Source organism: Xiphophorus hellerii, chromosome 1 (assembly GCF_003331165.1).
Source record: "Xiphophorus hellerii strain 12219 chromosome 1, Xiphophorus_hellerii-4.1, whole genome shotgun sequence".
Lineage (NCBI taxonomy): Eukaryota > Metazoa > Chordata > Actinopteri > Cyprinodontiformes > Poeciliidae > Xiphophorus > Xiphophorus hellerii.
The window spans coordinates 15,988,388-16,013,698 of record NC_045672.1 but is presented as its reverse complement, the minus strand read 5'-3'; the positions used below and the strand labels follow the sequence as shown (position 1 = coordinate 16,013,698).

The 25,311-nt window shown below is 38.8% G+C and overlaps 1 protein-coding gene across 3 annotated transcripts in view; it reads left to right on the top strand.

Moving 5' to 3' along the window:
- The first annotated feature begins 2,304 nt into the window (after positions 1-2,304).
- The window catches only part of arhgef25a (Rho guanine nucleotide exchange factor (GEF) 25a), a 62,035-nt gene continuing 39,028 nt past the window's right edge, over positions 2,305-25,311 (top strand). The window contains exons 1-2 of one of the 3 annotated variants that reach the window (XM_032574430.1): positions 2,305-2,475; positions 4,023-4,161. In XM_032574430.1, coding sequence (XP_032430321.1) covers positions 2,380-2,475; positions 4,023-4,161 — 235 coding nt within the window. In that variant the 5' untranslated portion in view covers positions 2,305-2,379. Of the gene's footprint in view, positions 2,476-4,022; positions 4,162-15,519; positions 16,077-25,311 lie in introns of those variants that run through there. The other 2 variants (XM_032574439.1, XM_032574447.1) reach the window with 2 other exon arrangements.

Genomic DNA, 25,311 nt, shown 5'->3' with positions numbered 1-25,311 from the left:
AGGTTAGGTTAGCTCTAGGCATGTACTAGGAATGGCTTAGGATAAAGGTCACGTTACTGAACTGAATGAAAAATGAATTACAGTAAATGCAAAGTTAATACAATACAATACAGACCCCCTGTAAAAGCAAAGCGCACGACAAGTGGCTGGTTTTTCCTGGACTAATGCAAAGTCCTTGTGACGATAGAAAGACATACTATCTGTGGGTGTGTGTGTTTGTTGGTGTGTGTACCTGATTGTCTTTGACTGACACAGCAGCCAATCCGGGGAGTACTTGACGTCCTGTCCAGACTCACATGATACTGAAGACTTTCACTGGCAAGATAAAAATACATTTAGAAGGTGTTTTAGAGAAATAGTTTTGTTATAGCCACTGGATGTGTGGTAAAATAATTTGCTAAATGGTGCCACTGATCATAAAAAATGTTGCATTTGCATCTTGCTGAAAACAATCTAAGACATTTTAAAGGTTGAAACTGAGAATGTCTAGTTTTGCTGCAAACACATATTTCTAAGAAGTTCAAACTGCTCGTTTCTTACCCCTAAATTTAAAACATGTTATTATGAAACACTCCGCTGGCTGCCAGAATTATTTTCTGCATCTTCTCCATACCCACAGAAACTTCAGAAATAAAATAAGTGCTCAGAAATTTCTTTTGGTTTTCAGCATTATGTTGTTGAAGAAAGTAAAATCACGAATACTGTGTGATTATCTTTATCTTTTAATGTAAAACTATTGCTGATGTTGCATAAATGTGTGCACATTGTGCTTCTCAAATTCTGCTCCCTACTATCAATGTAGGATCTTTCACTTAAGACAATTTGATTTGATCTCATTTAAAAAAAAAAAACAGATTATTACTTTCTATGGATTATAAACCAGTGACTAAAGGACAGAGACAAACCTCAAGAGTTCAGTTTTACCAGCCATTTGATAAATGGAAATACAATAAATAAATGACAATTGATAAAAAATATAGGAAATATGGGAACCCTTTTGCAGAGAATGGTGGTGTGTCTGCATCAGTCTTGTCATGAAAAATCCAACTAATACAAAAAAGCATAAGTTTTATTAGTAACTATTCAACAAAATAAAAATGATCAATATGAAGAGTCAGTAGAAGTATATTTTAATAATATTACCAGTTTTTTCTTGCCTAGACTTTGTATTTTTCAAAATAACCTCAATTTGCTTTCAACAACATGGCCTATGCAAATATGCAAACATTGCTTGTTTGTTTGTTTGGTTTTTTTTACTCTTCTCAAGGCTAAAATAAAGTCTTTTTTGTTAGCAATGATCTGGTAACATTAATATATATCTAAGAGTAAAATTAGACAAAAAGGTGCTTTTTTATGAAATCCCCAAATCAATAAAACTCACATTTCTGTGGCTCAGAAGCTCAATATGAACAGAGTGTTACAATTTGCCTCTAATGTAAATTAACATATTCTCTTGTTGAAAATTTCACTGCTCACCTCTTACAGACGGTAAAAATATTTATTGAAACTTTAAAATCAGACCAGCACTTCAAATTGGTACACATGCCTCCAGTGGTCTTTGATGATATTTGGGAAATACGACTGCTGACCCAGGGTGTCCTTCTGTCTAGGGACAGCTTTAGTTCTCCAACATCTGAGGCGTAAACAGGCCAAACCGCCTTCAAAATGCTGAGTAATAAAGCTCTAATCATATGCACCAGTGTGTTATGTGTGTGATTTTTGCCATTTAAATTTGGCAAATAATTTATTCCTCGACAGAAATCATAACTTTTTAATTCCGTGGCAAGAACTGCTGCCGTCTTCTTCAGTTTTGAATCATGCTAGAATTATGAGCTGTTTTGATGTAAACAAAGCTGAGTAAAATATGGGTGTAGTTGGTTACATTCAGTTCAGTAAGTTTCATGAGCGTGCCATTCCCTCAGGCCTTAGTTGGGGTTGCCCTTACCGCTGAAGAGTTCACACAGTCAACGTGTTGCTGCGCGAGACCTGGGCAGATTTGTTGACAGTGCACCTCACTGTGACACGGTTAAAATGAAGCCGAGAACAGAGAGATAAAAAAAAGAAGATTGATTTATTTTGAGGGAGGGCAGAGTTCAGGTAGTAAAGACAAGAGGGTAAACGCTTCCACTGGCAGGACGAGGCAGACGTTCACTGGACTCAGGCAGAAGCAGACTCACCTCTCTGGAATGAGAAAGGGACAACTTCTGAAGGCTTCTGTGGAAGTGCGCACTCCCAGGTCCGGACAAACGTAAGCACCCCTCCTCTTCCTGGATAAGCTGTTCTTATGCTGTGGGCTCCAGTGTAGGACGAGGTGGGCTCAGCTCCACACTGTGGCACAGCCTGAGAGGAGTGAAGGTTGTTAGTGGAGCTGAGGAAAAGATGAAGTCTCTGCAGAAGAATCAGGGACGCACCGACCAGATGTTGGGAGCCATGGCTGATATGCTGACTTCCGTGGCAATGCCCAATCAGCAGTGGGTGAGTTACAACTCTGTTGTGGATCACTTTGTGTGTTTATGATTTGTGTTTATGTGAAAGCGTAGTTAGCACAAATTCACAAAGGAAGCCCACACATATGGAGGCGCTTTTCTGGGCTTGGAGAGCCACAGCATTGCATCTTATCTTTGGCTCACTCCATTTCATCTCGAGGTTATTTTAATTTATTTTCCATAAGTTGGTTTTCCACCTAAAATGGTCAAAGCAGACAAGTAGAGAGATGCCTTGTCCCTGTTCAGTGCTTGGGAGGAATTTTGAATGTTTCTGTGGAAGAGGAAGCAGAGTGGAGACGAACAAAACACGTGACCATAAACAAAGTCATGCTGCGTTAGTTTCCCTCTCAAACTCTCACATAGCTTTTCTGTTTCAACTTTACTTTCTCTGATCTTTACTTTCACACAAGACTAAAATAAGGGATAGGAACTTATCAGTTTCTCTATAATATTTGTGATGTCAGTCATGAATATGGATTCTTGCCAAAGGGTTATGTGCGTGGCACTGTTAATACACAAGGTAATTCAAATTGTTTTATGAGAAAATAAAGAGCTGCAAGAAAAGAAAGTGACATTAAAAATTGGAAAATTGGAACATAAAAAAAAGAAAAATGTAAGCATTATAAAAAAAGAAATCCTCATTTGGACATCTCAAGATGGCTAAAAAATATTTATGAAATAATTTATCTTCATGTAAAACCGTCAATAAAGCAAAAATAATAATGTTTAATTCTTATTAACACTGATGTATGAACTTAGTCAGTGCCTGCAAGAGACTATATTAATGTGAAACAGGAATATAAAGTTGTCAGTACCGTGGTATTATGGTGAGACGTTGTAATTTTAGTAATTTAAGTTTTCTTGGGGGCGAGTGGACCAAGATATTGAATAAAAGTGGCATTAAGACTGAGCCATGGTGAAGCCAACAAGAGATTTTTGTTAGTTCAGATTTATATTTGTTAAGTGACAACATAGAATCCATATAAACCTCTTGTCTTCTTGATGCAGATTATATTTTAAGGAGAGGACTGAAAGTAAAGCCTGTACATTCAACCACATCTGGCAGCAGAAATCAGACATTCAGAGGTCACAGTGTACCAGAACATCCAGTGCATTTCTCTTTGAAGGTCTCTTTGAAAAATGTTTATCATCATAAATCATTTCTCCCCCTCCTGACAGACAGGCCTGAAAACCACGAGAGGGAATCTGATCTGTTTGCCTGTCTGCAAAACGGAGATAACTCAGCTCTCCTTTGCTAAGCTGCATTTTGGTGCTGCTGTGCTTTAAATACAGAGTGGAACTGCTTTCTCTGTAGCAAAAGCAGGGCCTCATTTCCATTGCATTCCTGCTCTGTGTGTAATGGAGAACTGGATGAAAAAGATGCAGGGAATTGTGGAAAAAAAAGGAAAAAAAAAAAAATCAGCCACTGGTATATTGTTCTGCGGTTATGTGGCCATAAGCACCCGGTGCAATCTTACAATTGCTTCCTCCTTGAGAGCAGAGCTCCCATGCTGACAATGAGATCTCTGTGTGTAGCTCTCTGAGGGAGGCGAGGCGGACCTCCCGTCAAGCAAGGAGGAAAAGGGACCTGTGCAGGGCCAGTGGGACCAGTATGGGCCGGGGTGGGAGCAACAGGCCACGGCCACACAAAACCCAAACGGGAGTGAACGAACAGGTAAGACCGGAAGTAGTTTCACTTTTGTCACCGTAAACCTTCAGCGCTGTCTAAACATCACCCCTCACCAAACCAGTCAGAGCTAAGCCATGTCCTGAAATGCAAACTTCGAGATTCAGCTTTGAGTCATTGTTGGAAACATCTCCAGCAATGTCCTAAAAAAAAGGGGGGGGCAATGACAATGGTTTACACAACAGCAAGCAAACATACAACACTGATGTGTTTCCAACAGGAGTCAGGGTGATAAACATGCACTGGATCCACCTGTGTGGTTGTGTAACGTGACGTAGCAGCCAGACTTTCTGCATGCTGCCCATATGTGAGAGTCAAAACAGACCCAAATCCCATCTGCCATATCTGATGGAGGTCATTAGATGATAATAACTTCAGGGGAAAGTATCAGATTGGAGACACCTGAGAGTTAGTAGTTCACTTGTATTAAGCTCCGCCCTCCTGATCTAGTAGTGCTGATGGCAGTAAATTGCTTAGGTATAATTTACAATCCATAAGTATGTGCGAGCGATAGAGGGAGAGAGAGTTCTCGTGTGTGTACACATACACAAGCAATTCTTTCCAGATGGGGCAAGAAAACACACTTAGTTGCCTCCCTTCCCCTTTCTGCCCCATCAGTGGTGGTGCAACTTCTTTTCATTTTGCTGCAGCGAACTTGCGTGTGTTGCGACTTTTCCTGGAGTGAAATGGAACAAAAGGAGCTTTGTAGCTGGATCTGGGTTTGGGTTAGATGGAGTACGTGTGTGTGTGTGTGTGTGTCTGCGTGTATATATGCATGGGTGATGTGAGTGGTTCACTAGCTGTTGTGCAGAACAGTATAAGGTGTACAAAAGGGTGCGAGTGAGGCCAGAGGAAGCTGTTATCGATGCTTATCTGTAATAGTCTCACGCAGTTATTAATGCAGCCAAAATATTGTTTTTGGTCAGAGTTTTCAGTCCTAAAGAAAAGTAAAATAAAGTTGCTATAGGTTTCACTGAGGGCTGGCTAAGGGGATGATGAGGTTAATGGAAATTGTTTATTTTATTTAGCATTGGGCTTTCCAATTGCCAGTTTTCCTCTGGGAAACCAAATGGAAAGTCGGTGAAACTTGTTCAACATCTAGACAATAAAAACAAGATAACTTACTATTTGTCTGAGTACTGCATTTAAGACATATTTAGTATCTTTAATACTTTAATATGTAAAAAGTTTTGAAAACTTTGTATCCATTACCTTGCTCTTCACAGTTATATGCTACTCTATTAGAAAATGTGAATAAGTTTTAGGGGTTTACAAAACAAATGAGGAGATGGAAGACCTTAGAAATAAGACAACCTGCATATTGCCTCCTTGGAAACAAAACAGTGTCAAATCTGCCAACTCTGATAATCTTCCTTGTTTTGACAAATTCCCAATCCTTTTTTTTTACCCCTCCAGGGTAATGTTTGTGGACTCTAGTTTCCCTTATATGAAAGTAGGCTGGCTGGAAAGGGGGAAGGAGAGGGGGGAAGACATGCAGCAAATATCGTCAGGTCCGGGAGTCGAACCCGCGACGGCCGCATCGACGACTCAAGGCCTCCAAACATGGGCCGCGCTATCCCCTACGCCACCACGGCACGCCCACAAATTCCCAATCCTGTTCTGCTTTGCTTTCCTCTGACTTTCAGATCACTGAATCACACTTTCTCTCATCTAGTCCCGCTTCTTCCACATTCACATGCATCTTTTCTTTTAACTAAGCAGCAAGACAATGCTAATAGCTAACTTTTTTTTAACACTGGCAGCATTTCTTTTATTCATTCAGCAGAAGTCATATATTTGTTTTACTCGCTGTCCTCTGGTCATGTCTTTTTTTCTATCTTCTTTTTTTACTACCGAGACATAACTGTCAAGAACAGAATAGTAACAAAACTCTGTTTGCACTAGGCATGAGAGATGGGAGACACCTACTGCTCTCAATATGCTTGGAAATAACAGACAAACTTGTCCTTTTAGGAGCAAAATTTGAAGTTTACTTCATCCTAGTTTCAAACGTAACCGTTCAGTTTTCTACTCTAAAGAGTGTGAGTGTAAGTAATGACGATGTGAGCTGTGGAGGGAGCCCCCGGGCTTTGTCCATATCAGGTTTTGAGGGAGACTGGGAGCGTGTGTCCTCCAGGGAGAGAAGGAGATACAGAGGACTCTGGGACTACACTGCCTGTCTGTGCGTGACCTTAAAAGGACAAAGATCAACCTGAAGCTGCATCACATCGGGTTACCAGAGCCTGAGATTAGATAGCATTCGCCTCACTCAGGTGACTGACTCGATTATGTGTGTGCAGTGCTGTCCTGCCTTGCAGAGAAGCAAGAAAAAAAGTTTGTAATCTTCATAAATCTTGGTATGTAACCTAATTCTAAAAGATTTTTTGCATTCGATTAAGCATTAAATAGATTAATTAATATGAGACAATATTGATAGGAGTGACTGGCGTACTGTATATAAAACGAGTGCTTTAAGTTATGGCTTATAACAGGACAATCTGATTCCAATCAGTTCTTAACATGACAAATGTAAGTGCTGTTTTTCCTGTTTTAATTAAACTGATTGATATTAACAATTAGTTGGACAAAATACGCTAATTATCTCTATTGAATTACCTGCTTCTTTGACATTAGTCAGTTTGCTTTTAAGGAGCTCCTTGTGGCCATTACCCTCTAATTACATACATTTAAATCCATTTAAACCGGTGATATTGATCAGGTTTCTAAATGTATTGTTTCACAGGCAACAATAAATGTTTGAAAGCTGTTTCTGTGATTAGTGGAACTAATGATAAGTTTTTTACATGGATTACAAATAATATTAATAAAAAAGCTTAGCTTTAACTGCTTTTACGTAACACTTTACCCAGTCTTTATCAATTTTGCTTCATATTTTCTTTTCTCTCTCTCTTTTTTTTTTTTTACTCTAGTAGGAAATCCAATGCCTTTTAGCTGCTGGGCAGCAGATCACTGAAAGTATGTTTTTGTTCTTCAGAACAGAGAGTAGTACAGGCGGATTGCTGTTTTTTCAGAACAAGCCGCCTCCTGCTGTGGCTAAAAATTACTCTACGTGAGGGATGGAAGTGGAAAACAACAACAAAGTACAAACAGTTACAGTTACTCGAAGCTCACCAAAAAAAGAGACTTTTTATTTCTGTTTCAAATAAGTAAGTTATTCAACAGCTAATGCTTGTGTTAGCTTTGTTTTTAGTTGTAAGACTAAGTGGTTCAGTGTGTTCTATTTTAGAGCTTGTCTCTACCAAAAGTATTCAACCCCCTGGATGTTTTACCCTTTTTATGCTTTTATAAATCAATCAGAATGAACTGAATGGAACTGAGTAGTAAAATGACCTGTAAGGTTTCTGTGAATTAGTGAACAACTCAGACTAACTCAGTTAATGCCTATAAAAATATTCACCCCTTTGCATGTTTTACCCTTTTTATTGCTTTTACAGGTTAAATCATGATCAACATAATGTGGCTTTTTGACACAAAAGATCACAAAAAAAGACTCATAAATGTCAAGGTGAAAATTGATTTCTATAAAATAATGACAACTTAATAAAAAATATTTTATTTAGGGGGACAGGGTTGAGTTAACCGAGTTAGTTTGAACACAAAGAAATGTTACAGGTCACTGTACTTTTCAATTCAGTTTATTTGCGAACATTTTTCCTCTCACAAAATAAGCTGTAAGATGTAAAAAGAGGCACAAGTTGATCGCATGCTCACACGTGAGGGCCTTTTCAGTACAGGTCACTGACAGACTGTCACCAAAGGTTTTATCGATCAAATTAAATAAGTTCTATCATTTTTGACAAGAACAATACTCAAATATGCAGCCATTATTCCAGAACCTTAATAATAGCTGGTGTCTGTGCAAGCTGTTGGGAATATTGGTGGTGCTGTGTGTATATATTTGAGGTTGTGTGTATTAATCTGACCCTGTGGAGATAGCAGAGATGCCAAAAGTTATACTAAAATTTGAACAATGAATCAGACTCATGTTACTACATGGCATTTCTGTAACATAAAGCAAATGCTTCAGTCCTGGGCTTTTCAGTGTGTTTAATTAAGTATTTTTAAAAACAACATTAAACCAAAGCTCTGGACAGAGCCAGCAGCAGTCACACGCTCATTCTGCTACAAGAGCAACATCTACATGAAGAAATACTGTATATGTAGAGGTGAAGTAGGGGGTTTCAGGAAGAGTATTTTTATAACTACAGCTCAAGTCATTTCCATACTTTTATTTTATTTTTTTACAAAAAGACAGCATATTTCTGCAAGAGCAGCTCTCAGTGTGTATGCTTTAATGCAGCAGTGTCATATGAGAGCTGTTTACGTTATAAGAAACAAGTCTACACGGTGGCTGCAGAGCTCACACTGTCAGAGAAGCACAGCTTGATGAGGGAGCTTCTGAGAAGCACTAATGATGAGATGCTCTCACACTTGCCTGCACACACACAAAGTACACCATCGACACACCTGCCTGTCTCTGTGGCTTATGCTTACACTGTGACTGTGGCCTAATGGGTAAAAAGAAATCCCCACACCTCTCTGCAGCACAGTGCAAATAAGAACAGGATATTTACCCTAACTTCTTCTGTTTTATAATGGAACTAGAGCCAAAAAACATTGAGAGAGAGAGAGAAAAAAATCCTCCTAAAAACAGCTTGTTCAGAATGCCAGTTTGCCTTAATTGGAGCTCAGTTTAGAAATGGGGGGGAGGGCGAAAGGAAAAGGGAGGGAAAGGAACTAAAGAGGAAAAGCAATGGAGAAGAAGCTTGGAGAGTGAAGTGTAAGTGAGTATACTTTGGCTGGGTTTCAGCTGGTTGATGGGGTGAGGAGAGGCTAATGTCAATAGGGAGCTGGTGAACACACTAAATAAGTAACTGCAAACTCTGCTGAAGTGAGAATCGGTATCCTGATATCCAAACCTTGAAGTCTGAACTTCATGATTGCAGGTTAAGAATAACTTTTCAAATGCATTCCGGGAGTGTCACATCAAATGAAGATTAGGAGAACATATTTGGTTGCAGGAGTGGACTAAAATCATGAATCACTTCATATCAGAATGCACCCTATAAATCCATGCTCAGCTGCTTGGCATTTAGGTAGAAAATTATCAAAACTTTTTGAATGGATTGTATTTCTAACCCACAGATAAGTGTTAAAGAGAAGTCCACACCATATACATATTTAAAGCTTTTCTTCAGTTGTCTGCATCTGTACATGCCTACATGTGAATCGCACTAAATGCATGTGAGAGCGTTTCTGGGTTGGATGCAGAAAGAAGAAGGAGCAAAGGAGAGATAAAAAGAAGCAAGATGAATGTGTGCTAATGCAAGTATCACCTCACATCCCCCGCTCCTCCCTGAAAGCTAGAGGAGGAACATTTTTTCCATATTTCTCAGAACACTGTCATGTCTGCAGGGGCTAATTTTAGTGTTTATTTATTAAAAGACTCCGCTCCACATGGCAGAAGAGATACCGGATTGGTGCTAAATGTCAGCACGGAAACGACGATCCGAGTCACGAAATGTTTGACGCAGAACACAAAGCTACATCACGGGTGTGGCCATTTCTTGTCTTGTCTTTTTATCTATTTATTTGTAATGACTTAAATGGAAGGAGTTGATAGAAATTTCATTTCTAAATGACAAAAAGGACATGTTATTTTGAAAAATACCTTGCTGTTTCTGTCTTTGGTGCGCAGTTCCAAAGACAAATGCCTCCATTTAAAGCACATTAATAAAATGATCCAGCTCTTTAGGTTGTTGACCTGTGCTTGGAGTCTAATCCTTTTTTTCTTTTTTTTTAAGTCCTTGCAAGGAGAATTTCTAACAAAAAGGCTGAAATACCCTGGGTGTGCCAGTAGATGGCAATAACTGTGATCTTCCTCAAGTATCAAATACAAAAATCTGTCCCCAAAGAGTGGTGACATGTTTTCTTTGATTAGGTTTACAATTCCTTCAAACTGGTTACCTGTCAACAACAAAAGATTTATATTGTTGTTTTGTTTTCAAGCCCAAAAAGCAAAAATGAACATGTTGGCAGTAGATCTCTTGTATTTCTCAAAAATCACCATTTATAGAGTCAACATGAACCAAAACATTTAGCATTCTGTTGAAGGAAGATTCAGGGATTACAAAACAAATTGGACTCTAGGAGACATTTGAAGCCTAAATCAGTCTAATGCTTTTTTCCTTTCATCAAAATACCACTTTAAATCCTCTTTAATTGGATATTTTAATGTCATTTTGTAACAGATGGCATCAAACAAAGCTCTGACAGGACAAATATAGACGCAACTCTAATGTGGAGGACTAGGAAGAGATGATTGGTAATTATAGCCAGTGCTGTTTCTGTGACTCAATGATATCTAATCCAGTATCTCAAAGTTAATTAGCAGAAATTTTTAAATGTGGAAATAAAGATTCATTGTAGGTCTGTAATAGTCCAAATTGCTTATATTTTTAAGTAAATTAAAAGATTCATTAGATTCAAAGGGGAACAGCGTTATGTAAAAATAGCCACCATATAAGAAGCAGTCATTGAAAGAGCTTAGAGAAGATGAACACAAATTTGGTTCAACAGCTGTCGTTTAAACTGCCGAGGTTAATTTGCCAATAATAGTTGGCAAATTAATATTTTAAATGTTGTAAAAATATTTTTAAAACTGTCACTATGTTGTAGCAGTTCTACATGAGACAGATAATTTGTAAAATAAAAAAAATAAAAAAATTGAGCTCCTTTGCCTCCTTCCTTTTCATCTGTGGAAATGCAGCGCTCCTGGTCAGAAACAACCAATCAGAGCCAGGTCATAGCGCTGCCAATCAATCTCGTGTGTGTGCTGCTGAAGGTTGCCTGTTTGCTGCAGCTGTGCTAATGCTAACTTACTGCTACAGAAAAACTATTTATCCACCGTCGTGGGTGGCTATGCTTACTAGTCTGAGCATTAACGGCAGAGAGTAAGGGGGATGGTGAGAGCAGCATGTACTTAAGCATTATTGACAGCGCTGATACTCTTGTTGTGGCACTAATTAATTTTTTCTGACTGAGTGGAATATTTCTGCAGATGATGGTAAGAGCAGATTATTTCGCAGATTATCTGTTTCATGTCATACTGTCTAGACAAATATTAAAAAAAAAAACCCCCACAACTTTTTAAAAATAAAAATTACTGACTGCAGCTGTGATCAATTCCAAGTTTATAAAATAATTTCCTATGTAGTTGTCTTGATAGTTTATCCTTTTAGCCTGAGTGAAAGTTGCTTTAGGTAATCATGACCTTTTCTTTTTGACTTCTGAAGAAAGTTAAAACAGAAGTCAGAAAATTCTTAATTTAATTTTAAACTCAACTCTTTTAGACTTAAAATCTGATCTGTATCACAAGCACTCTGGGATGAAAAGGTATAAAGTAATTTGATTTATCTCTAAGCATGGAGATATTTTAAAGGCTTATTACACTTACAGTAAAAAGTCATCAAGCCTGACTGATACATGTGTTTCCTTCTGAGCGTAAAATAAGTGGATGTAAAAGTAGCATAGAATCCAAACGTATCAGTGAATTCAGAGCGGAAATTTTATAATTAGGGTTACTCTAACCGAAGCATTTTTTAAATAAGATCTACAATGAAAAGATTTTTATTGATATACCTTTCCAGTCTCTATATATTTTTTTTAGCATTTCTGTTAAATCTGTTGCTTCGCATGGCTTTTCCGAATCTCCTGCAACTTGACAACATTTAACATCCACATCAGTGAGAAGCTACGCTGTTCAACAACTCTGCTCAATAATCCTGAGGTGTATTACCCCCTCAGTCACGGCTGTTTAAAGAATCTCTTCTCAGCAAAGAGATGCAGCGGCACGGACAGAGAGTGAGAGCCTTTTGTGTCTGAGAAGAGGGAAAGTGCAGAGTGTGAGAAACCTGTGTGCTAACTGAGTCTGAGAATAGATGACTTATTTTTCACTGTGGGGCTTCTCCTCTGCAGAACTTTCTTTTTTTTTTTTTTTTTTCTCTCAGAGTGTGTGTTACAGCTGCTTTGGGTTCTCTGTGTTTGTAAATTAAGACACAGTGAGACTGTTGTGCAAGTCAGCGAGCTGTGTAATGGATGTGTGTGTGTATCCTGCTTGCAAGGCCGATGGGTGAGGCCTGTCTGTTTGCTTTGTCACTTATAGATGACAGAGACGACGTGTCAGCAGTCTGCCCCCACCCTGTTGCCGTGACAAGATGGAGGCATTTGATGGTGTGTTTTGGAGTGTGTGTGGTGGTTGGATGGCTGCTGATCCTCACCTGTCTCTATACCATTCCAGGAATTAGCTGGTGATTTATACAGTTGCAGCTTTTGAAGGAAGAGAAGTGCAGCGAAATTAAAGTCATATTATACGCCGAGTCATGATCTGAGCAGCTTCGAGTCTGAGAATGCTATTTCCAGGCCAGAATGTCATAGCATTTCATAAAACCTTTTTCATTTTTCTTCCTGCGCCGGGTCTGTCTGGAGTTATTTACTCAAGAGAACGTGTTTTACTTTACGGGCCCGCTCTGATTTCATCTGTAAGAAAGGCTAAAAATGTAAACTGTGTTTCTGGTGTTTTGATGTTCACATCTAAATATGGTTTGCTTTGTTTGTTCCACAGTGTTGGAAACTGCATTTTTTTTTTTTTTTTTGAGATGTAGGACTCCTCTGCTAGGTGTGCACATGTTTCTGGCGCCAGACACAAAGAATGTCCAGTGCACGACTACAAATCAAACCCTGAACATTTCTAAGAGTTGGGAAAAGTAAAAAAAGTACCTGCTTCATGCTTGAACAAAGATGCAGATGAGTGGAACAAAAATGATGTACTCATAAACAAATTTCACCAGATTCACTAATAAGGTTGATCAACATTCATGAGTATTTTTGGTTCAAAACATTTACTTCAGTTGTTAAGGCAAATGCATTGATGTACCTGGAAAAATTTGTACTAACCATGCAAACCGTTCGGTAACTCTGATAGGCATTGTATGATTAGAAGTAAAATAGATTATATTTATTATTATAATTATTTGTACATATATCTGGATTTGAGAGAAGTGATTATCAACACATTTATTAAAGCGGTCAAATCCACAGAAACAATACATAGCTTAATCTCTTATATACATAGAGATGGTTTGGCAGAAACATTGAAAGCTATTGAAGTGAACAATGCATTAAAAACATTATATAATACTGAAAACATGTTAGTTTCCCAGAATGTAGAGATTAGTATCCCAGAGCTAAGACATTACAATCTATGTGGGCCCAAACTTATGGGGAACCTTACAGAAACCAACTTTGTTTGGTTAAAACCAACATGTTGCAATCTTAAAACCTAGAGGCTGCTTTTTATAGCTCTGACACATTGTTTTCCCGAACTTTGGTGATTACTTAACTGGAACTTACAAGCTGCATTCTCCATGACTGACATGTTTCCATGTGAAATCTCTGTAACTCAGTGATTTTTTTTTTCTTTTTTGCCAGAACATACAGATTGCCTTACCACATGTTAAACTTAAACTTTTCCAGAAGAGGTTATATTTAACAAACTTATATGTTGCTGTTGTGGAATTTAGGAGCTATCTCTCAGGACTATGCAGCTTACCATTTTTGAACTTATTTTTTGCTTTCTCAGAACTTTGAGGTAAGTCTTCTTGAAATTAGAGGTTACTTTCTCAGACCTTTACTTTTCCAGAAGAGGTTATACTCTAAAGACTTTCAGGATATTGTCCTGTGGGACAGTTCAGGACTGAACATTACTGATTACTATCCATGAGGTTACATGTACACTTTCTCAGAATATTGAAATTAATTTTTTGGAAGATGGAGTAAGGCTCTACCCTTAAGAACCATTAAAGTAACCTTCATACGCTTCTACGCTTTACTTCTTACAGAGGGACTGGACCCTAAGCTATTGAGAAACTATTGTTTTTGATTTTACTGAATTGCCAACGTTTGGCCATGACCTATGTAATGCACCAGTTTGACATTATGAAGCTTACCAGAAATTGCACTATAATCAAACCACCCTACCCTATGACAAAAGTACAAACCAAAATAAGATGGAATCGAGTGACTTTGTTTACTTCCTCTGCTGCCATTGCTAAAACTACAGGCAGAATACAATTGTAAAACAGCACAGAAATAGGTAACAATGATCTAGCAATGATTAAGTTTATGATTATGTTTGTGCATTAATTCATAATAACGTTTTTAAACAATCAATAATATGGACATTCATTAGCAGTAAATAATTTGCTTATGTTATAGAAGGAATAACCATAGTATAACAATAAAGAGGTCTTTCATACCACATGAAAGACCTCAGAATATGAATTCAAACTTGAATATGAATTCATATTCTGAATTCATTGACCTCTTTGTTTTTTCTGATATGAATGAACAAGTTTTGAAATAACACTTGTCCGCAGAAGTTGTGATGGATCTAGAGCATCAGTAATGCAATTAATGTACAGATGGACAACTCTGCGCATTAGGAAGCCCTTATCTCTTCCGTAAATTATTCATAATTAAAAACAATTACCATAATATTTAACCACAGACTCACAGGGTACTTCCCTGGACTCTTTGAGCTAATCCTTTGTTTATGTTTTTATGTAAGTATGTTACTCCATGTCAGACAAAGAGTTAGAAGTCTGCATGTCGAGAGTTACACACACAGAGTTGGACACACACAGACACACACCCAGTGCAGGAGTAACAACATTATGAAACATGAGACTTCTTATTTGCTCCATGGAGACACAGAGAATAAAACGACTACCTTAAGGATCATAAATGAACACGACTCTCTATGAAGAGGTGTGACCCAGAACCCAAAAACATGTCTTAAAGAAACTGAACTCATGTCTAACTTATCGAAAAATGCATGACACCCAACCTAAATCTGCATATGGCCTTTAAATAGCAATCAGTATCACTACAGACCTGGGTGTTACTATTTACAGAGTCAGAAGTGAGCAGGCATAGGAGAACACGTTTAATCTAGTCCTGTCTAAGGCTCCCCATTAAGGATTGCCACAATGAGACTCAAGCATGTAGGAAAGAGGATAACAGACATGGCAGAGGGGGTCGCCGACAAGAGAGGAAATGGAAAAAAGGCAGCTACAAAAATCAACTAGGGGAGTGGGAGAAAGGAACGGAGGACAGGAGAGAAAAAAGAAAAAGCAAGGGAGTGGGAACCTTATACTGGAATAGCCGACAACTAGATCCGTAGACTCCACCCTTCTCACCCCTCCCCTTACTCTCTCTCTATCTCTCCCCTGCTATCTCCGTCTCCCTCTCTCTCTCTCTGAAACAGTCTCCCCGTCTGTCATTTGACCAGGCAGTTCACAGAGGCGAGAGCTCAGCACCAGAGAGAAAGCACAGGCAGGGAAAAAAAAACCGGAGAGACAGGGAGAAGAGAATACATGTTCAGTGTAAGGGTGAGCTCGCAGGAATATTTCACCGCCTTTTAAAAAGAAAAAAAAAAAAAACAACAAAAAAAAAACAAATCCCCTGTTGGTGTGGATTTCCTCTTGCCTGCTTCTTTTGAGGACTGCCAGTGTCTTGGATGTGGGCTCCAGCACTGTTAATAGTCAACTGAGGAGAAAAAGAGGGAGAAGGAGGAGGAGGAAGAAGAAGAAGATCAGCTGACACCTTTTTTGGAGATTTACACTTTTGCTGGAGTAAAGCTGAAAAAGAGAGGTGGGGGGGATAGAGACTGACTGCTGGGCCCCATGCCCACCTCTGCTCATGGTTCAACAGCATGAAAGGGGGCCACCACCATCACCATCGCCACCACAGAGGCTGTGGCTGCCAGCACTTGTTCCGAAAAATCCTAGTTAAGTGTGGCTGCTGCTATGCCAGAGTCAGAGGTCAGTATTATGCTCATACCAACACATACGAAAAGAAAAATCTTCCTTGAGTTGTTGTCAATCACTAAACTTAAAGCAGTAGCTGAACCTCTCCTGCATGTTTAGATAGACCGTTTTCTGACTCGTTTTTCCAAATATATGCCGAGTTCAAAATGTGGACTTCAGTTTGCACCCCCATCAAAAGCAACAGGGGTGTTTGTGCGTGTGTGGTTGAGTGTGTGTGATACACGTCCGGATCCAAGCAGGCAAAGCATGTCCTTCCCCCCAGAAGACTGCACAGTGGGAAACAGGAAGGACGGAGTGCATCACACACTCTCCCCTGTAAGACAGAGAGGGGAACACAAGTTTGTTTGTGAGTAGGATTTGGAAAGTGGACCTCGTCATTGTGATGAGTGTGTGTCAGTAGATGATGTGTTCCGCGTGAAAGGCAGAACCGGTCTGAAACAACTGGTCTTTCTATTCCCACTGACACTAGAAGATGTGGACTCAAATCAGACTCAATGCAAACATTTGATGAATTTGGACTGAATTTGCTATATCACAGCAGACTTGGAAGTTCATGATTTCAGCCTGAATGACTCGTGATGCCGCTTGGAACTTTTTGATGAGAAAATATGACATCATGAAAAAGTGTTTACATAAAGCCTTACCCGAGTAAACCTCACTCGAATTTATCAATTTGTAGCCATCTTACACGATCTCTACATCCAATTAAGTTGCATATTATATGACCCTTTCACTTAACCTGAATAATTTCTACTAATTGCTGCATTTGGAGTTCAGTCTCTATCCGCAGAACCTCATCTGAAACCCAAGCGGTACATTAGGGATGCAGGATTAGCAGGGAAACACAATAGCTTTCGCGTTATGGTCATGTTAAACACAGACCCCAGATGGTGAGTACCAGATACTGGGGAAAAATAAATACGATAATGCCGTTCCAACAGGGTGGTTTTGTGCAGACACTATCCTGTTAGTGACACACGGACACCCCAAAGCAGCATGGACATCTTAATACATCTTGTGTTGCACTAAACACAAAGCATCATCTCTACTAGCATACAAAGCAAATGCTATTTACGTTGTCAGCTCATATTTATTGCTAACCCTTGGATAAATATGAGCTATATTATGCGGCTGTGCAGTGCATCCAAGGTTGATACAGAGCTTGCAGAAGGTGATTTAATAATTTCTTATAAAATTACTAAACTCTTTCATAATTAGCCTGCTTTACGATCTGATATTGCTCGGCTGTCATCATAGCCATTTTTATTAATGCAGATAATAAATTGGGCAAATTAATTTCAAAATTGATATCAGAGCATCTACTGACAACATGCTTGGATCAGATTGATGTGAAGCCACAGACACATCCACCAATCCAGACAACATGGTGCTGTTTTGCCTGAGGCCAACTGACTGACTTCGCTCCAGACATTTAAGCTTTCAGCCCCCCAAAGACTGCAGGGTGCTGCAGGGTGAGCACATTGCTGCCCTGCATCACTCTCTGTAGAGCTGCGTTTGTGATGAAAAGGAGAAAAGACACATTTTAAAGTGTTTTATGCAAATGTGTTGAGGAGTGGAAGTTATCTCAAATTGTTACAGTAATAACCAAGGAAATAACTCCAGAACTCAACAAAGGAACAACAAGAAGCTGCAAGTGTCAGAACAAAGACTAACTGGAAAAGAAAGTGGGGTTAAAAAACCCAAAAGATATAGGCCTTGATCTGCTTTAGGTAAACCAAAGACAGACTATAATACTTCTGTTCATACTATGGTCCTGGCATGTTTTCTTGTCACTGATTTCTTCATAGAGGATGCTGTCATATGCAAAGTAAGGACTATAGTCTCTTAACTTTAAAACGTCTAATTATTCTCATGTCCTTCCACTCTCTTTCTGCTGCTATAGAATCCAGCATCAGTGTGCCAAGTGGAGACTTATCTTTTTTTCTCTTGTAGAGTTCACAATCAATTACAGATCTTGTTGTGGTAGCGACAAGTAGTCATATGATTCTGCCAAACGTGCAGATTATTGGCTGGAACCAATGACAAAAGTGTGTGCATAGCCAATCATTAAAACACAAAGTTTACTATTTTAAACTGCTATTTAAAGCAGGCCCTGGTTTCTTCATGACTTCTGTATATCTAGCAAAAAAAACTAAAATGAGTATTTTCCCCATAAGCTATGATTTTAGGCTTTTCCCCTGCCCTGGCAGCTTGTTCCTGGTTTTGCCACGGTGTTTTAACTTCACTTGTGATCAGAATCTCTTTCTTTGGGATTTGATTTGATAGCCTCCAGCTGAGTGGAAAGACTGCAACTTTACTGGTAACTTGCAAAGCAATGACTCGGACCTATCTTTGTCCAACTCAGCCTTCTTGCCTTCTTTGTCTCCAAATCGTGCTTTCTCGTTGTAAAGAAAAGCAGCATAAATACTCTCATTCTGCTGTAGAGCTGAAAGTTCTCCTGCTTGGTTGTCGCTAACTGTGTGCCAGTCGCCTCACTGTCCTTGCTGTTGCTTTGCACTCCCATAGAGTATGACCTCTGCTGCTGTGGCCCAAAGCAAAGTAAAAACAACAGTGGTGTCTAATTGCATGATATGAGTTTATGCCTTGGTGCCCTGGTGTGTGCTTGTTCTCTTTTACATCAAAGGTACGTACAGTGGAGCTACCCACCGAGTCTCCGTACTCAGGGGGGCTCCTGGAGTTGACTTTCACATTATTGGCCAGGGTTCTTGGTCGCATACCTTACATTCCTTTGGTTTTAATCGCTTATGTAATGGATATTCTCCTTTTCCATCGTCTGCTGCTCCCCTACTACACCTTCTGCATGTGTTATCATAGCAAATACACACACACGCTTAGCTCGCAATATGTAAACATGTGGGGGATTGGAGGAATTAAACATTTCAGACTATTAAAAGGCGTCTTAATAAACACAGTTTTCCCAATTTCAAACAACTTGTAGTGTTTCAGGACTATATTGGCAGTAAAGTACAACATGTAAAAGATCAACAGCCTACTCTCATTCTGAACACAGCTAAGTAATCTGTTGTCTCTCAATGAGCCACGTTAATCAAAACAATGGGCACTGAAGGTGCTCAGACATCTGCCAACGAAAACAGTGTGTTGCTAGTTGACACGTTTCAGCCTTGGGAACTGTCAGCGGGATTGGCCGCAAAAATTATTTGTTTGGAGCAAAAATATCAACAGCTGTTGAACAGTTTGTCCTCCTTCAGAATGAGAGCTGGAGTTCATGGTCTGAGCTTGAGTCTATTAGTTGGAAATACTTCAGTCTCTGCAAATAAGCAAATTTGTTTGACACTCAGCCATGCACAACTACGCTTAGTAAACTGAATATCATCAATGCCCATTAACAGCTCAAGAAAGAAACCTTATTCCTTCATACAATAAAATGTGCTATTTCATGACTACATTGTTATTAAAAGATGAACATGATGACAATGCTGGAATACAAAACCCAAACCTCTAATAGCTGCTGAAGTCTGACTCCAAATCGCCTCCAGCTTTAGAGGACTAACATTAATAAACACTTAGCTTCTCTCTTGACATATTGCATTTTTTAAAGCACTTGAATCACCTGATTATCTGTGCTGACAGTCTGTCTGAAAAATAAAACAGCAATCAGGCAGTTGGAAAATATTTGCGTGCTTCCAGTTTTTAACAGTAAGCACCAAGCTTAACCACTTCAGTCTAAACAGAGTCAACGCTGGCTCCAGAACAGCGAGGCAGTACCTACCAAGTGCTGAATTCAAAGTCAGCACTTTCAATTCACTCACAATTTTCCAGAAGCTTTAATTTTTATTTTTTTGTGATTTCATTTGATAAAACAATGCAACAAAGAGTAGTCATGTTTGCTACAATTCATCTTGGGGATGATCATCTGGAAGAACGTCCTCTGGTCAGTGCAACCAGAACTTTTTGGCTGACATTCAAAGCTATATATGTAGAATATTACTAACACATCACATTATGAAATGCACCACATCCACACTGAAACATGAAGGCGGCAGCATCATGCTGTTGGACGCTTCTCTTCGTCAACAACAGGGGAAAAAGATCAGCGTTGATGTGGATGAACAAATTTTTTTTTTTAAGTTTCACCTCCCAGCAGGAGAATCACCCTAAACATTCAGCCAGAGCTTTGATCAAAGTGACTTTATATGCTAGAGTGGCCTAGTCAAAGTCCAGACCTACCTCCAATTCATAACCAGTGTTAAGACCTGAACATTTATGTTCACAGATGCTCATTGTTCAACGTGAGTCACTTTGAGATGTTTTAGAGAAGCTATTTCAGTCTCTTGATGTGCAAAGCTGGTAGAAACACAAAATGTATTTTATTTTGAAAATATCTTTTAAAACCATATAGCTTTTCCTTTCATCTGTCCTTCATCAATGCTGTTAGTCTACCACTGGAAGTCTACTGTAACAATTTCTTATGTCCTATTGTACTACTCCCTTGCACATTTTGTTATTACGCTGAGGTATTGTCTGCAACAACTTATGTACTAAACATAATTTCAGAGGGAAAATATTAGCAGGGGTAGTGCTCTACAACTGTTTTTAATCACCACCATTAAAATCTCATTACTTGCTTTGTTTCTTCTGACATCGCATAATAAATTTAAACTTGTTTACCGGAACATGCCCTCTGGTAGCACAACACAGACGACCTCACTGTTTCTTCTCCCAGGTTAGATCTGGATATGCTGCTGTTTTCAGCGACTTTTTTTTTTGCCCGTCTGCTTGTCTGTCAGCTGGGTTATGTGAATGCTACCTACCAGTAACTAATGAACCAAGGCCAAGAGGTGAGAAAGGGAATAGCTTTTTTAACGCTGATGTTGATCAGAACTTTAATACAACACAATAAGCACACATAAGGTGGAAGAAACCGTGACCTCTGCAATAACTTTTAGGCGCTGTTGTGTTGTTTATAGGAAACACTGAACAATGCAGGCCGGACTTGTAGTTCCTCAGCCCTCACCATTGTTCTCATAGGTCAGGCATGTCACTGCAGCACATAATGTCTTTTTTGTCTTTGGAGGAGTGTTTCTAACAAACATTAGCTGAAACACTGTCTGGAAATCTTAACTGGAATAGTTGAGGTTAAATGACAAACAGTGCCATTAAAAAAACCCACTTGCAGTTTTCTGTGGTTTTTGAACAACACAACACAACACTAGTTTTTATATAAGGCAATCATAATCTGAGTTAACACAAGATGCATGCAACTAATTTTACTATGAACTACTGACAAAGAGTCTTCTTTTATTGTTGTGGATACATTTTGACTCTCTTTATTTTGAACCACATTGCAGGGTTGCATGGTAATGCTTACAGTCGTGACATATTAGTTGTAAGTTCAAACTTTGATTAGACCATTCTAAAAATATTTACTCTGTTTTTGTTCTGAGCTATTTTAGAGTGGAATTGCAGAGCTGGAGGTGAAGATCTCAAACTAATGGTGGGAGATTGTTCCTCAAGTTTGTTTTGGTAGACAGCAAAATTCAACCCTAAGCCCAGCAGCCCCACACCATCACATTACCAAAGGCATGTTTAATGTTTGACCACAGTTATGTTGTTCCTTTTTTAAATGCTGGGTTTAGTTTTAGGCAACGTGTAACTGGACACCACTTCCAAAAAATTTCATTTTTGATTTGTCAGTCGACAGAATTCTGAAAAGTCATCAAAATGTTTTTTTTTGGGGGGGAAATCTGAGATGGGCTTTCCAGTTCTTTACTGTCAACAGCGGTTTTGGTCTTCAAACTCCTCTGCGAATACCTTTTCTCCTTTCATGTGGTATCGACATCAGAACTAAGGATAAAATCGGCACTGGAAGTCTCCACAATTGACCATTTTTTCCAAATTTCTTTCCTACTTCATGTGTTAATATGTTCTATTGAAGTGATTTCTTGATTTATGGGTGATGCATTTCTCTGTGTATGGGTGGTGAAACTCAACAGATATATCACAATTTACTCAGGATTCCTTTTCACAAAGGTCGTGGGTTATTTGGTTATCCTGTTTTGTTAAGTGAAATCAGTAGCTAAAAATAACAATGTAAATACAGATCTTCTATTTATTCAATTCTATTTGGTGTACCCCCAGGTTTGGTATTTGGACCTGTTCTGTTTTTATAGTACTTGCTCTCCCTTGTGGCCGTCAACCTTTAAATACATTGTTATGCAGAAGATATTCATTTGGTTTACCCGGATAAAATGTCTGAACTCCACTGTTTGGTAAATTGCTTAGCCTTTAGTAAAGAGTAGATGGCAAACTTCTTTCTTCAATTAAATGAAAATAAAACTGAAATTATTATCTTTACAACAGGAAAATGTATGTTTGGGACAAAAGAGACCTTTAGACCTCTTAGTTATTTTGCCAAAATTCTCTGTAAGGAACCCTGGGATGCACTTTGATTCTGGTTTTTACTTCGGATGCATGTCAAGTCTCTGTTTTATTCTTGTTCTTATCATCTGAGAAATATTGCCAATCTAAATACCATTTTCTCTCATCCTAAACATGATTATTCATGTTTTTGCTTCCTCATGACTAGATTATTGCAACACACTACACATAAGTCTCCTGCAAGTTGTTCAAAAGGCTGCTGCCAGGCTTCTATTAAAATCCTCCAGGTTTCCACATGTGACTCCAATCTGGATGCAAGTACATCTTGCTTCAAGTTGATTTCAGACTGCAATTCTTTTACTGACTTGGAGAGCTTTACACAGAGAGGCACCAGATTTTCTCAGATGGGTTCTTCACCTTTACGTCCCATGCTCAGGTTCTACTTATGGTTCCACATACTAAGATGACCACGAAGGGAGACAGAGCTTTTTGTTCACTGACACCGGGACTCTGAAATTATCTGCTTTCGAACTTGTTTGTTAATAGAAACATATTTTTAAAATATTATTTTTATTAATTTCTCTTAATTTTTTGCTCTTCGCTCACGGTGGTGAAGCATTTACTAAATTTTAAATCTTGAAAGGCACCATATAACTTAATTACATTTTACTTGAAAATAGCTTTTTGTATTTACTCAGGTTCTCTTTGTCTCTTTTATAAACAGAAACATTTCATTTTGAAAAAAAGAAAAAAAAAATAGATAAAAGTACATAACGGGGTAAATATCTTTTCAAAGGACTATGTGACAAAGAAGTGTGAGCTGCCGGATTTCTGATGTGACCATCATCGTCATCATCGTCACAGCTTTTGTTTGGTTGTCCTGGACAAATCTGTCAATGAAAAATGCTGAGTCATCAATTCTGAAAAGGCTTCTCAGTAGACTCCGGAGGAAATGTCAGAGAGCAGGATGATTCATTTCCTACCTATCATGGAAATAATTACTTTATATGCTAAATGATGACACAAATGTATTTGCCTTCTTGATGCTTGCATGCAGAGAGACATCAACTCCTCTCACACTTTTCAGAGAGAAAAAATAGAGAAACTTGTGCGATTTCAGCTGCTGTCATTGAGACTAAATGCCTTGCTAGATAGCCGTCGTTCCTGCGTGTAACACATTCGTTTTTCCTCAGAAGGTTGTGGGGCTAATCAGAGTCTTTCTGTGGCTTCATGCACAGACACCCTTGCCACAAATTGTTTCCACATTTTAATCAATATGACTTGAAATACAAGCAGTACTTATTTGGAAAGCAGCCGTTTGTGTGTGTGTGTGACGGCTTGCATGACTGAGACAATTTAGAAAGAATAATGCTTACCGTAAATATGGCACTGAGCAAAAGTTTCAAACCACAGCTGATTTATTCACGAAATTTGTTTTGGGGAGTAAGAAGTTGCTTTGATCGATGGTTCTCCAGGCCTTCTGAAGGTCTTTCAGCGTTTTCTATGGACTTTGTCACTGATGCTGTGGCAGCATCAGTGTGAACAAGTAGATTGTAAACAAAGACATTAATATTGTTTTCAGCAGAATAAAGGTATATGAACATCATGTCTTCAGAAGACAAAAAAAGGTTAGACTTGACACAGATCCTATGCTCCTGCAATGTTCTACTGTTTACCAAGTTTTCAGCTAAGAGCTCTAAGTAAATATGCGTCATACATCATGTTTGGCATTTTAAATGCTTCAGTTATACAACAGAAAGGTGAACTGTCTTTGTGAGATGTTTGTATGCTAGCTATCTATTATGAGTAAACACAAACGGGAGCTTGTCCCTCGAGTTTTAGAGTCTTTTTCCACTTCGCTCACAGTTAAATTTCCTAGCAAGGCAACTAAACAAGTGATTTATCAAAAAATATTCACATACCGGTAAAACTAATCTTTAATCCTTAGATCCAACACAGAAATGTGTGGGGAAAGAGTCAAGAATTTTGCACACTACTCTACGTGACATAATGACAACACAGCATGGAAAGGACTATTGACTGAGTAGTCAATGTGATAGAGACAGCCAAGAGGACACTGTACACAGGTAGAGGGATAGTAAAATGAAAGACAAAAGCACGTTCCACTTTAACTCTGTGCAACACATTAGCAGGCTACCTACCAGAGGGCCATTAGGGAGACCTGCTTCCCAGCAAAGACTGTTGACAAACCATTTGGAAAATGGTGTGCTTATGATGCCCACAGTCAATTAGACTCATGGGCCAGAGCCTGGAAATCCAAGCTGCCGATTTAATAATGAAATAGATTTGGATAATGCTTCTTTTTTTATGTGAGAGAATGCAGAAAAAAAATTAGTATTTTGTGAAAGTAAAAGAAAACTCAAAGGCCTTTCATAGTAGAATAATCTCTGTGCTTTAAACATCGGGAAAAATTCACAAAAAGCTGCAGTCATAATTGACTGGCTGACTGGCTGGCTGGATGGATGGATGAATAAACAAAACTGACAGTAAGGAACAAGATTTCCCAATGCTCTATTTTCCTCCACCCAAAGAACCCAAACCATGAAGTAACACTTTCAGATGAAGAATCTTGACATTTAACTCATTCTGCTAATAAACGTAGCAAACTGCTTCACCTGAGCTCTGAGCGACTGGAAGAAAAGTGACTTTACATGGGGGGTGGCAGGTTACAAGCTATAGATTAAACTCTGCAGCTTTAATCTTTATCAATCTTTTCTGAAGTTTGTCTCTTGTTCTTCTCTAAAAGGTCTCTTTCAAGTCTTCCTCTTGCATCTAAACTGTACATGTTCCTTTTCCCATCTGAGCCTGTTTGTGAGTAAGGGGGACTGATGTTGACTCATGCATGCAG